Source organism: Lithobates pipiens, unplaced genomic scaffold (genome assembly GCF_037356315.1).
Source record: "Lithobates pipiens isolate NorthernLeopardFrog02 unplaced genomic scaffold, aLitPip1_a1.2 Scaffold_30, whole genome shotgun sequence".
Taxonomy (NCBI): domain Eukaryota; kingdom Metazoa; phylum Chordata; class Amphibia; order Anura; family Ranidae; genus Lithobates; species Lithobates pipiens.
In genome coordinates, this window is record NW_027507791.1 from 82,839,011 (window position 1) to 82,851,039 (window position 12,029).

At 43.1% G+C, this 12,029-nt stretch overlaps 1 protein-coding gene and 1 long non-coding RNA gene across 2 annotated transcripts in view; one reads left to right on the top strand and one right to left on the bottom strand.

The window, feature by feature from the left end:
* Positions 1-12,029, top strand: part of LOC143943030 (uncharacterized) — a 200,283-nt gene that overhangs the window by 121,825 nt on the left and 66,429 nt on the right. The gene's annotated exons all lie outside the window — the stretch shown is intronic.
* The window catches only part of LTK (leukocyte receptor tyrosine kinase), a 346,777-nt gene that overhangs the window by 54,443 nt on the left and 280,305 nt on the right, over positions 1-12,029 (bottom strand). Inside the window, exon 20 of the mRNA XM_077464517.1 lies at positions 2,420-2,606. Within this exon, the coding sequence (XP_077320643.1) occupies positions 2,420-2,606 (187 nt within the window). The remainder of the gene's footprint in view (positions 1-2,419; positions 2,607-12,029) is intronic.

Genomic DNA, 12,029 nt, shown 5'->3' on the forward strand with positions numbered 1-12,029 from the left:
CCGCAAGCACTCCACACCATGCGAGGGAGCTTGCATGAAGTGGTGGAGTCCTTGCTAGGAGGAGCCGAGACAGCCACAGAGGGACCCCAGAAGAGCAGGTTTGGGGCCATTTTGCACAGTGGAGGTAAGCATAACATGTTTGTTATTTTTAAAAAAAAATGCCTTTAGTGATCCTTTAAATAAAGTCTGAGTTTGCCGTATCTGGGCAGATCTGAACTTTGCCAGCCATTTCAAAAGATTAATCTGTTGTTGAAAAATCTAGTATGTACAAGGCTTGTAAAGCTCAACAGGACTTTACCCAGCCAAATACATTCCTGGTGCGGCCAAACAAAAGGTTTCACGGTTCATTTTTTTTTCTAAAACAGACACAGCCTGAGTGGAAATGTCTGTCTCCTGCCAGCATGCTGCAGAGGGGGACCCTTGTTCTCACTGGGTAAATTGTTGTCTCTCTGCAAAGGTCTGGCATGCCCCCTGCTGAGTCAGAGGTAGAGCTGTCCCATCAGCAGGGAGAATGAGCTTTGCTGTTTGCAGAGCTGTAAGTCTGACTCTGTAGTGGGTAGGTTGGACCTCTGCAGAGACAGCATTACTTCCCCACAGGGAGCAAAAGTCCAAGTCTGCAGTTGCTGGCAGAGAGTGTGGCTGCTTCATTTTGTTTTGCTGTACCTTGAATGTATTTAGCTATAGAGAGGTGCAATTGGCTTCGGTCTGAATGTAAATTCGGACAAGTTTTGGCTATTTGGAGATTTGGATGTATCCGAATTTCTGAATGAAATAGTAATGAATATTGTTTAAATTTGTTTCCTTTATTCGTTTTCTAATGGATTCCAAATTTTTGGAACAGTTTGAAATTGGATCAGCGTAATTGAGGATGGAGCTACATCGGGGGACATTGTTTTTTTATTTTTTTAATAAAGGAATTGTCAAAAACATGTGCACTGTCTTTTTTCACTTTTTAAACCTTTTTAGCTCCCTGCCCACAGATCCCCACAACCACCACCCAGTGTTGTGGAGAAAAGGCCCTTGTCTCCATCAACAAGGCCCTTGTCCCCCCTTGTTGAGGGAATATGGCCTGGTATAGTTCTGGGCTGCCTGCTCGGATAAAGGTCTGGTATGGATTTGAGGGGGGACCCCACGCCATTTTTTTTAAATTTTGGTGTGGGGTTCCCCTTAGAATCCATACCAGATTTGAAGACCCGGTATGGATTGTGGGGGGGGGGGGGGCCCACGCTGGGTTTTTGGTTGTGAAGGACAAATCGGCCGGCTTCCTGGCCCACTCCTCAACAACCAGTTACTCTTCCCACTGATTTCAAACCAGTTGATACGTTTTCCACTGATCCGAATTCGATTTGTTCTGAAAATTTAGAATTTTTTAGATAATTAAAAAAAGAAAGGAAATTAAAATAAAATAAACAAATTAGTTTACGAAACAAAATTAGTAACATAACAAATCTATCCAAAACAAAACAAATGTTTCTGTTCTTCACATGTCTATTTAGCTAATTTAAACATGAGAATTCAGCTGCAAACAGCCACACAGTGCAAAGAACACCTGTGAATACCCAATGGGGTAATAACTTCACACACTTTTAGAAGCTCTGTTCTGCGTCTATCTCAACACTTCCTTCTAGTGTTGATCACTTAGCTGCACATGGGATAACGTAATGGATATGGGAATCTCCACTGCCGACTACTGTATTCAGGCAGCTGTGACACCCAAAGCTGACTGAATATCAGAACAGTGGCTGCATCTGATAGGACTTTAATCCCTGTTTGGCCAATAATTTTCCACTCTGTTCAGCTGATTTTTTTTTTTCTTGTTCAGCAGCAATTGGACAAAATGCGAGTTTTGTATGAGAACTTTAGGGCACAGATGCTTTCTGCTTGCTCACTGGAAAATTAATAAGCATGTCCCTTTAGCAGGAAGCGATCCAAGAAGAAGTAAAGCTGAACCAGAAGTACTAAAGTCAAGCATTAGGCTGGTTTCACACAAGCATGTCCTTAGGCCATGTCCACTTGCTCAGCAGGGGATCTCCCCACTGAGTAGGCAGATAACAGGTCCATGTCTGCTCCACCATGCAGAGCGGACACGGAGACACAGCCCCATTGTTCTCTATGGCTCTGTCAGATGGAAACAGACTGTCTGTCCTTTTCCATCCAAATGTAATTTGATCCGCTGTTTTTGGCAGACAGGATCGGATTGGATGCCGGTGTTTGTCTGCTGACATCCACTGCTCTATAGGGGAGTTATGGAGTGTCCAATCAGGTCCATCTGAAAAACTGACAGGTGGACAGGATCGGACAGCCTTTGTGAAACCTGCCTAAAGGCAGTAAAGTGATCTTCCTGGCTGTGCTCAGGGGTGTGTAAACAACAAGAACGGCAAAACAAAGTTACAAAATATTTTGACAGCATTTCTCTTACCTGAGCAAAGTGATATTTTTCCGAGGAACTTCCTTCAGTTCACTTAGCCCAGCTCCTTTCCCAGCAAAGCAGTAATTTGGATTGTAATCTGTCATGATAATGGAACTACGGATTTTACTAAGTTTGTACTCAGTGCTCTGCAATCTCACCCGCGCACCCTCCAGCTGCTTCTTCTTGCGGTGGTAAACTGCAATAGGAAAAGGATAAAATTGCATATTTACAAATTACAGAATTTTGTTTTTAGCTACTTACCATAATTTCCTCTTCCTGGCCTATCTTTATGTTAGCTTACTATGCTACTCCTCCCTTGACCCCATAGGACCAGCTATAACCAGTTTATAAAAAAGACAGACATGTCCCCATTTGTGTTCCAATATATGAATCCTTGCAACTGGAATACTTGTAAAACCTTCCGGTTCTTAAGTGGTTAAAGTAACGCAGTGCTGTATCGCAAAAATGGCCTGGTCATGAAGGGGGTAAAATCTTCCAGGGCTGAAATGGTCAAAGAGCCCCTCTTTCCAGATTGTCAGCTTCTTACGTATAGAGGAGGTATAGGGATGTAGAGTAAGTAGCAGTCTAAAGGCCCGTACACACGATCAGACTTTTTGACAACAAACATGCAAATTAGCTGTTTTGGAGCAACATCCGACCGTGTGTATGCTCCATCGGACAAACTTTTTCGGTTTTCATTGGACTTTTGTTGGTTGTGCGAACGGACAAACTTTTTGACAACATAAGTCCAATGGAGCAAAGTCAGATCGTCGGTACACAAAACCATCTGACTTTTGTACAAAGTACAAACAGGCATGCTCAGAACCAATGTAAAAGATCAGACAACAATACAGAAGTTGACCAAAGGTGGCGCTGGAGTAATTGAACGTCCTCTTTTGAAGTGTCATCAGTACGTTGAAACGTCACTACGTTTGTGTTTGTTGCCTAAAAAGTCTGATTGTGTGTATGCAATACAAACTTATGACCAACACCCTTTGTACAAAAGTCCACGGGAAAGTTTGTACAAAGTCCGATCGTGTGTATGGGTCTTAACACAATAAAGTGAGTTAATGTTGAACTCCAGATATGGAACACCCATTATTGTGGTTATGTAGTCATTTCAAAATTATTCATTTTATTTTTAAATGCATCTAATAAGTGAGTTCCTTAATTTGACTTGGTGTACGTCTCTTGCACCTTAACATCACAGAATTTAAAATCCTTGGTCAGGTAGAACAGCCCAAATATATGTATTTCTGCTGTGAATTTAGCTCTTTGCCTGGGGTTTAGCTTTAATTAGCCTGCCTGTTGCTTTGAATAGTACCATATGAATACATTGATTGAGAAATCCCAGCCTCTCTATAAATTCTACACATAATCTCTTTTGATGTATTGATGTTGACCTCAAAGGGAGAATTGATCTTGTCACTATCTCAGTTGCACTACTATAGATAAGTAGAAGAAATGAGTAGAAATTTATATCATGACAATTACTGACAGAATGTCATGAACAATCATGGGGGAGTATAGCAAGTCAATATGCCAAGTGTTTCTGTATCAGTCCAGAGATTCCATCCTCATTATGGTGGACATCAACATATAAGAGAGGGCCTAGGATAATTATAAGAATTATTGACTGAATAATTTCACTATGAGTTTCAATTCCTCTTTTGGTGCCTACATTGCAAAATCCATACTACCAATACATATCCTGATAACACTTTGATGATTGTTGCTTTTTACTTAACACTATTGGTAACGGAGTGCTACAGCATGGTTATTTAACCACTTCAGCCCAGGAGGATTTTACCCTCTTCCTGACCAGAGCACTTTTTGCGATTTGGCACTGCATCACTTTAACTGACAATTGCGCGGTCATGCGACGTTGCAGACAAACAAAATTGACATCATTGACAAAATGCACTGATTACTGTGTAAATTACAGCAGTCAAGAGGTTAACCACTAGGGGGCGATGAAGGGGTTACGTGTGTCCTAGGGAGTGATTCTAACTGTGTGTGGGGGGTGGGCTTCAAGTCACATTACAGTGATCACTGCTCTCGATGACAGAGAGCAGTGATCTCTGTCATGACACAAGCCAGAACGGGGAAATGGCTTGTTTACATAAGCACTTCCCTGTTCTGAGGCACCGTGACACTATTGCTGGGAGACTGGTAGATATGTGCGATTTGTTTCAATCAAAAATTCGTACGAATTTCCTTAAATTCGTGCATTCAGGGGGATCTGAAATACGAATTGCTATGCTTCCGAATTTTGTACGAAATACAAACTTTCGTTTACGAATTTCGGATCGTTGGGTTCGTTAGCTTTTCGTAACAATTACAAACATTCGTTATGATGAATTGCAAAAAATACCTTTTTCAATATGGCAGTCATCGCCGTCGACTCATTATGCTTATTATGAGGGGCTCCCACCATCCCAGTGCTATGCTGACTTCCTCCTGGGGCTGTACCCCTGCTGTGCTCATTATGAGGGGCTTCCACCATCCCTGTGCTGTGCTGACATACTGAGCACAGCAGGGGTACAGCCCCAGGAGGAAGTCAGCACAACACAAGGATGGTGGGAGCCCCTCATAATAAGCACATGGCTGCCATGCACAGCTGGTCCAGTTTTTGCCTGCTCCAGTTTTGATAGATCCCCCACACTGTGCGGGGTCACCGGGGATGTATGAGGTCACTGGAAATTGTTTGGTGTTACCACGCATGTGCTCTCCACACATCCCCTGTGACCCCAAACAGTGTGGGGGATCTATCCAAACTGGAGCAGGCAAAAACTGGACCAGCTGTGCATGGCAAACAATCAGCTTCTCTCTTTCATTTTAAAATCTTAACGGAATGAACTGAAGAGAATTTGATTGGTTGCCATGGGCAACTGCTCCAGATTCTGTTCGCTCCAAGTTTGATCAGTTTCCCTAAATGTCTTTTTATCTGTTCTAGCAGTCATATGTGTAAATGAGAAGAATGGTGGGGGCACATCAGGGCACATTAAGGCACATCAGGGCATATTTGGAGCACATTGGGGCACATTAGGGCATATTGGAGCACATTGGGGCACATTGGGGAACATCAGAGCACAGCATTTACCAGACAGCATGCAGAGTAGCACAGGAAGTGTGTGTAATAAGTTCTCTCTCTGCTGCTCTTCTCCTCTCTTCTCGTCCATCCCAGATGATGTCACAAGAAAATAGGGATAGATGAGAAGCGAGGAGGGGGGATTGTGTGGAGGGACAGGGACCAACTAAGACCAAATGGCCATCTCTGCTGCAAACAGTCAGTTCAAGGAATGCTCAGAGTGAGGGAGGGGTACCCCAGCTTTGGCAAATTGATTTTCAAAAATGCTAACTGCTCCATTAGTTGGGGGGACAACTGGGATCTTTGAGGTGACACAATGTTTCTCGTCACAGGAAACACCCGCTCACTCTGGACACTTGTTGGAGGGGAGGACAGTAGCTCCTTGGCAATATCTGCAAGGACAGGCCACTCCTCACTCTTATCCTGCCAAAAAAGCATTGGATTTGTGGTGGAGTGCACTGGTGGGGCTGACAAATAGTACATGACAACCTCCTTTGCTGATATGGATTTCTTGGGGAGTACTATGCTGGAGGTTCCCATTAGGGTGTCAAGTGCCTCAGCCAGTACAAAAGATGCTCCGCTGGCAGGAACTCTGCTCACTTCACTAGATGATGCATGGGAGGGGGGGTGTTCAATATATTCTTCCTCCTCTCCCAGCCTTACCATCTGCCTTTTCCTCTGACGCACCCTGACGATTAGTCTGTCCCGCCATGTTGTCAAAGCACTGCAAAGCCATTTTGCCCTTGATGCGAGGGTCACACATGGCAGCCAGCATCAGTTCTGGGCAAGAGGTGGTCAACTCCTGCGGATGCCTGCCCAATTCCATCAGAAATGTGTTTAGCAGAGCCAACACATCAGGTTGAGGGCCACCACCAGGCAAAGGTTCCTCAGCTGACTTGAACCACTCCAATTTGCTCTGAAGGTGGTTGAAGAGTGGGAGCACATGACCAATGCTGGCATCCTCGTGGCTTAGGTGTTCTGTGACAGAGAGGAAAGGTTTGAGGACTGCCACGATCTGCCCAATTATGTCTCAGTCCTCCCTGCCTAAAGGTCTCTCTATGCCAATATTATGATCACAGGCCATTGCATGGAGAGCGTTCTGTTGCTCAAGGATGCGTTACAGCATTGCTAGGGTTGAATTCCACCTAGTCCCCACATCCTGTTTTAGGCAGTGTTCTGGAAGGCCTGCCTTCCTCTGTTCCACCCTGAGGAGGTGGCTGTCCCTCACACTCCGATGGAAGTGGCCAGCCATCTTCCGACAAGAGTCCACCACATTGGACAGCCTTCCATCGCCGCCAGAAATGGCCTCCACCAACCAAAAACTGTCAGTTACCACCTGGTGGAGAAGGTGGGCTGAGCAGCGCACACCCACAAAGCTGCCATTCCTTACAGCCTTGACCATGTTGCTGCCTCCATCAATGACAACATAGCCAATCTGGTAGTTGCTGTTTGCCTGTCCAAACCACTGCAACAACATTTTCTGCAGGGCTTGCAGGATGCTTTGCGCTGTGTGCTTTTCATCAAGCACCTCAGCATGCAGGAGGAAGGAACGGTTCCCCTGTTTGTCAACTGCTGACGAGGATCCAGATGTTTGAACTACATCATGGGACAACTTAGCCTGCCACCAATGTGCCGTCAGGGACAGGAAGGCGTGCTGGGCACTACACACACTCCACAGGTCAGTGGTCAGGTGCACTGCCTGTCCACCTGCCCTTCCAATCTCCTCCTTGAGCACCCCAACACAAGACCTGTATAAGGCTGGCACCACAATTTGGCTGAAGGTCTTACGTCATGGCACGTGGTACTGTGGTGCAAAAGCCTGCATCGATTGCTTGAAGGGCTCACCTTCCACCACGTTGAAAGGTGCTCCTCCAACTGCAATGAGCTGGCCGATCAGGCGTGTTATTTTACATACCTGCGCCCAAGACATACCCTTACTCTGAAAGCCACCAAAATCTTCCAGGGTGGCCTGGCTGGTATGGATTGGATGCGGGGTGGTAACAGCATTCTTTTCTGCCTTATACTGGCTGGTGGTGCTGGCACTCATGGTGGCTTTGGCGGTGCCACTATTGGTTCCCCTTTTGGTGTTTGGAGGAGGGGCCATAATACTTTTCATCCCTAACAGCACTGCGTGGTGGTGCACACGCATGTGCTGGTTTATGCCACTATTACTGAGATGCCCTATGTCTCAGGCCCGGCTGACCTCCCTGCCACAGTGATTGCATTTGGCCTTCTGACCAACACCAATTCTTTTAAAATGCTGCCAAATGCTGGAACGGCAGCCACCACCAATGACACTGCCTGATGGAATCCCTTCCACTGCAGTGGTCACACTCTCTTCCTGAGGTTTAGCAGGAGCAGGAGGAAGAGACCTGAACATCCCAGGTATTTTGGGTGCTGTGATGGATTGAGGCCTAATGGTTGCATTGGCCCATTCTGATGCTGGAGGCTTAGAAAGCACTTGGGCAGGGGTCTTTTCAGGAGAGAAAAGTAGTGGGGACTGAGGGGAGATACTTCCTGGGTTGTCGGTAGTGCCAATATGGGTAGAGGGCTGGAAATCAAATTTGTCTATAACAATGTCAGGAAAGCCTGCTTCCACCTCTTCCACATTGCCAAGGGAACAGTGATCATTAGAAGCAGTAAACTCTGTCTCCTTGCTGATCACTGCCAAGCTCCCTGTAGTGCTGATGGTGATGGCACTGGCAGCAATGGTGGTGGTGACATCATCATGAGCCTCGGCCTCCTGACATGTTTCCTGCTGCATGGCCAGGATCTCCAGCTTTGGCTGCACAAATGTATGTGCACTGGGAACCCCTTTGGCCTGCCCTCTTCCATAAAAGTTACCAATGGGCACCATGCTACCAGCAGCAGCAGAGGTGTTGTGAATTCATGAAGAAATACATTTAATATTTACTGGCAGAGATGAGAGATTTCAGTAGGCCTAGAAAAAGGTGGATGAACTATAGTGTTGATATTATTGAACTGTGACCTCTTGGAGAACTTTAAAGAAAAGTACAGGATCTCACAGGTTTTTCCAAATGTTAAAGGGATTAGCTATCTTTTAAAGTTCTACAAGTCTGTATTGAGAAATGTGTTGCCTGAACAAAAGGGATGTTTAGTCACAAACACCAGAAAAACTCTTATCTAGCTCCTTGAATGGACAAGGAAGGCCATGCAAATATATATGGCAAGGTTTGGGCTATACTTAGGAGTACCTGTGACCAACAGTCATTAAACCTGAATGACCAGAACAAATATCCCATTGTCTCAGAAAGTGAGAGATCAATAAGCCAAGTAATCAGTATTGTCCTAGCTTCTCATGAGACAATGGCAGGAGAGACTTACACGCTAGGATGATAACAGTTATAAAAACCGAGAGTCGAATCACAGGTGCATGTATCTGGGGTGTTGTGTCACAATGTTGGAGTAAGATTCATATACCAGTATCATCCATATTTTTCTAAGCCATTCAAATAATATATAGGTCACAACAGAGATATTATAATTTTAGTATCTAATGATCTAAAGAACTTTGTCATAAAGAAATTATATATGAAAGTGTGATCATAAGTAGAAGTGTTTTAGCAACGAATTAGCATTATAAAAACATATAATCGTGATTATAACTGTATAAGAATTTAACCTATGTTTAGATAAACAAATATTGATTAGATACCCGAATTATACATGTATCCATATAGATAATAATTGTATGTGATATTGTTTGATATATATCTAACCTGTGTCCTTTATAAATGGACTAAAGATTAATAGATATACATTGATATGCATATATATCACCATTTAATGCAAGTGATTATTCAAAATTATGTTAAGCGTATTTTATATTATACTATCATTCCTGAACACTCGAGATATATTCGTTAGAACATATATAAACAACGAACGCATATTATAGAAATAAAAATATTAACTTAAAGAAATAAAACACCAAACACATGTGAGACACCTGGTGGTTGAAGGTGCTATTACCTTAAAATCACGAGACTGCTGGGAAAGGTGATCATTAAGTCTGCCTGCCAAAAGGAAAGGGACACATACCCTCTGGGCAGAACTTAGTATAATTTTATGACCTTTTTGTCTAAGAGGATATTTAAGAAACTAAAAAGATGGTCAAAGGAAGAGAGCTGGGGGGAGAGAGTCAGGGGGAATCTTAGGGACCCCCCCTGAGAAGGGACACCGGAAGACTCCCAGACAGACTGACCCTCATGCACCATGCATGAATACATTTTTACATTCATGAAGATCCCTGCTCCTTGGAACTCGGAGGTCACACAAAGTAATTCCTCTGTAAGAGAATCTAGGTTGAAAGCCACGGCAGCCATCTTAAAATTCCTGGTAACCAACAATCCACACTAATAGCCTGTGGAATGGGTAAATATTTTTGTTTATTATATCTTCTATGTTCTTATAAATATTGATGTTTTTGAATATTCTATTATTGAAAATCTTTCTCCCGAATCAATAACCGCCTTTTAGATTTTTTTCTTTAAATTCTATTTTTCATTATAAATTTCTTTTTGCATAGATGCCAATTTTATTGACAAACTAATGTCTAATTTATTTCACATTGTTAACTACTTACTTACCTGCAGTATAGTAGCGGTTGGACGTGTGAAATACAGACATTCTGTTTAATTGTCAATTATCAAAAGGTTATTGATTCTACCGAGAAGTGATAATGGTGATAATTGTGTCCAAGGTACTACTACGCCCAGTTTGATGGTTTTTCCATTAATTGTCAAAATGATCAAGTAATGCAATCTGTATATTAATATTTCATGTAAATATTTGTCTTTTGTCAACCAATAAATGTAACTATTTTGTATGATCACTCGTCTCCGTGAATACGTTTCACATGTATAGACTGTGTCATATAGATTGATTCTGTATCTTAAAAATATCTTCGTTAAAAATTACTTAATAAATATTGTGCAGGAAAATGTCCTTAAAAAGCACAACACTATGAACTGTGCTGCTGGTTCTAGGAGGTAAATCCTGGAAAAGCTAGCGACATGCAAATGTCTGCTGTTTGCCAGGCTCTTTACCACCAGCAGTCTTCACTCCCATTCGCCTCAGCTTTATGGGAGGTGAGCTGAGCTCAGAGGGCGCAGAGACAGAACGTCCCACCTGCTGCTCATGTACACAGCTCAGAGCTCTCCCTCTCCCAGCAGCACTCTTACTGCTTTTTTGGCCTTGTATGCTGCTCATTTTTCCTTTAAAAATGTACACCAAATGTACAAAAAAAATTATACCAACAGAAAATAACAAAATATTAACTAAATGAAACAAGAAATAAAAAAAAAAAATTATCTCTCAAAACCAACCAAAAAACGAATAAAACCAGAAACTAAACACTAACAGATGATACACTCGCACACTATAACAGATATAAACTAAAATGAACAATGAAAAACTAAGGATTGCAAAGATATTCGCTCAGATGCACAGACAAATAATCATGTGATCTGCTCCACTACACTAACTAACCCACAAAGGGAAGTCACATAATTGGGCCTGCCCTGTAGGCCTCAGCAGCAGAAGAAAACCTCTGATTGCTCAACCAACAGTCACATGTTTCCGTAGTAACGAAATTTGGACCGGAAAGTGAACGCATCTAATGAAAATTCGTATTTTGGATCGGAAATTCTTCAAAGGAATTTCGTATTTTGGATAAAAAACTAACTACCATCAGCATCGATTGTCAGATTGAGGTATATATATTTTTGGCTTTAAATTTAAAGTTAAAAAAACGTAAAAACTGAAAATTCGTATTTCGTACGAATCGAAATTGATTTTCGGACACGAATTACAAAATACGAATTAATTCTAATACGAAATGGAACGGAACGAAACAAAACAAATTTATTGACAGCGCACATGTCTAGAGACTGGTGGGCACGGTCACGCTGTACGCGCACATGCCTGCTATCACCGGCTCTTAAAGGGGACCTACAGGTACGCCCACCGCTGCCATTGTGCTGATGTATGTCGGCAACTGGTTAAACTCCAAACAAGATTCCAGAAAACATATCAGGTTGTGTGTTTTATCTCATGTTTATGTTATTTTACAGTATTTTTTAGCTTTACAAGTATCTGTCCTTTAACCACTTACAGACCGAACCATTTTGCTGGTCAAAGATCAGACCACTTTTTGTGATTCGGCACTGCGTCGCTTTAACTGACAATTGCGCGGTCGTGCGACGTGGCTCCCAAACAAAATTTATAAATGCAGTGATTGCTGTGTAAATGACACTGGCAGTGAAGGGGTTAACAAAGGGGTGGCAGTGTAGGGGTTAAGTGTTCCTAGGGGTGTGTTACTAACTGTGGGGGGGCTGGGCTTTCATTTAGTGAACACTGATCTCTGCTCCAATCACATGGAGCAGAGATCAGTGTCACTAGTTGCTAGGCAGAATGGAGAAATGCTGTTTACAACGGCATTTCTCCATTCAGCCATCCTGTGAGACGATCGCGGGTATGCCCGCGGCCATTGAGTCTGCGGGACTC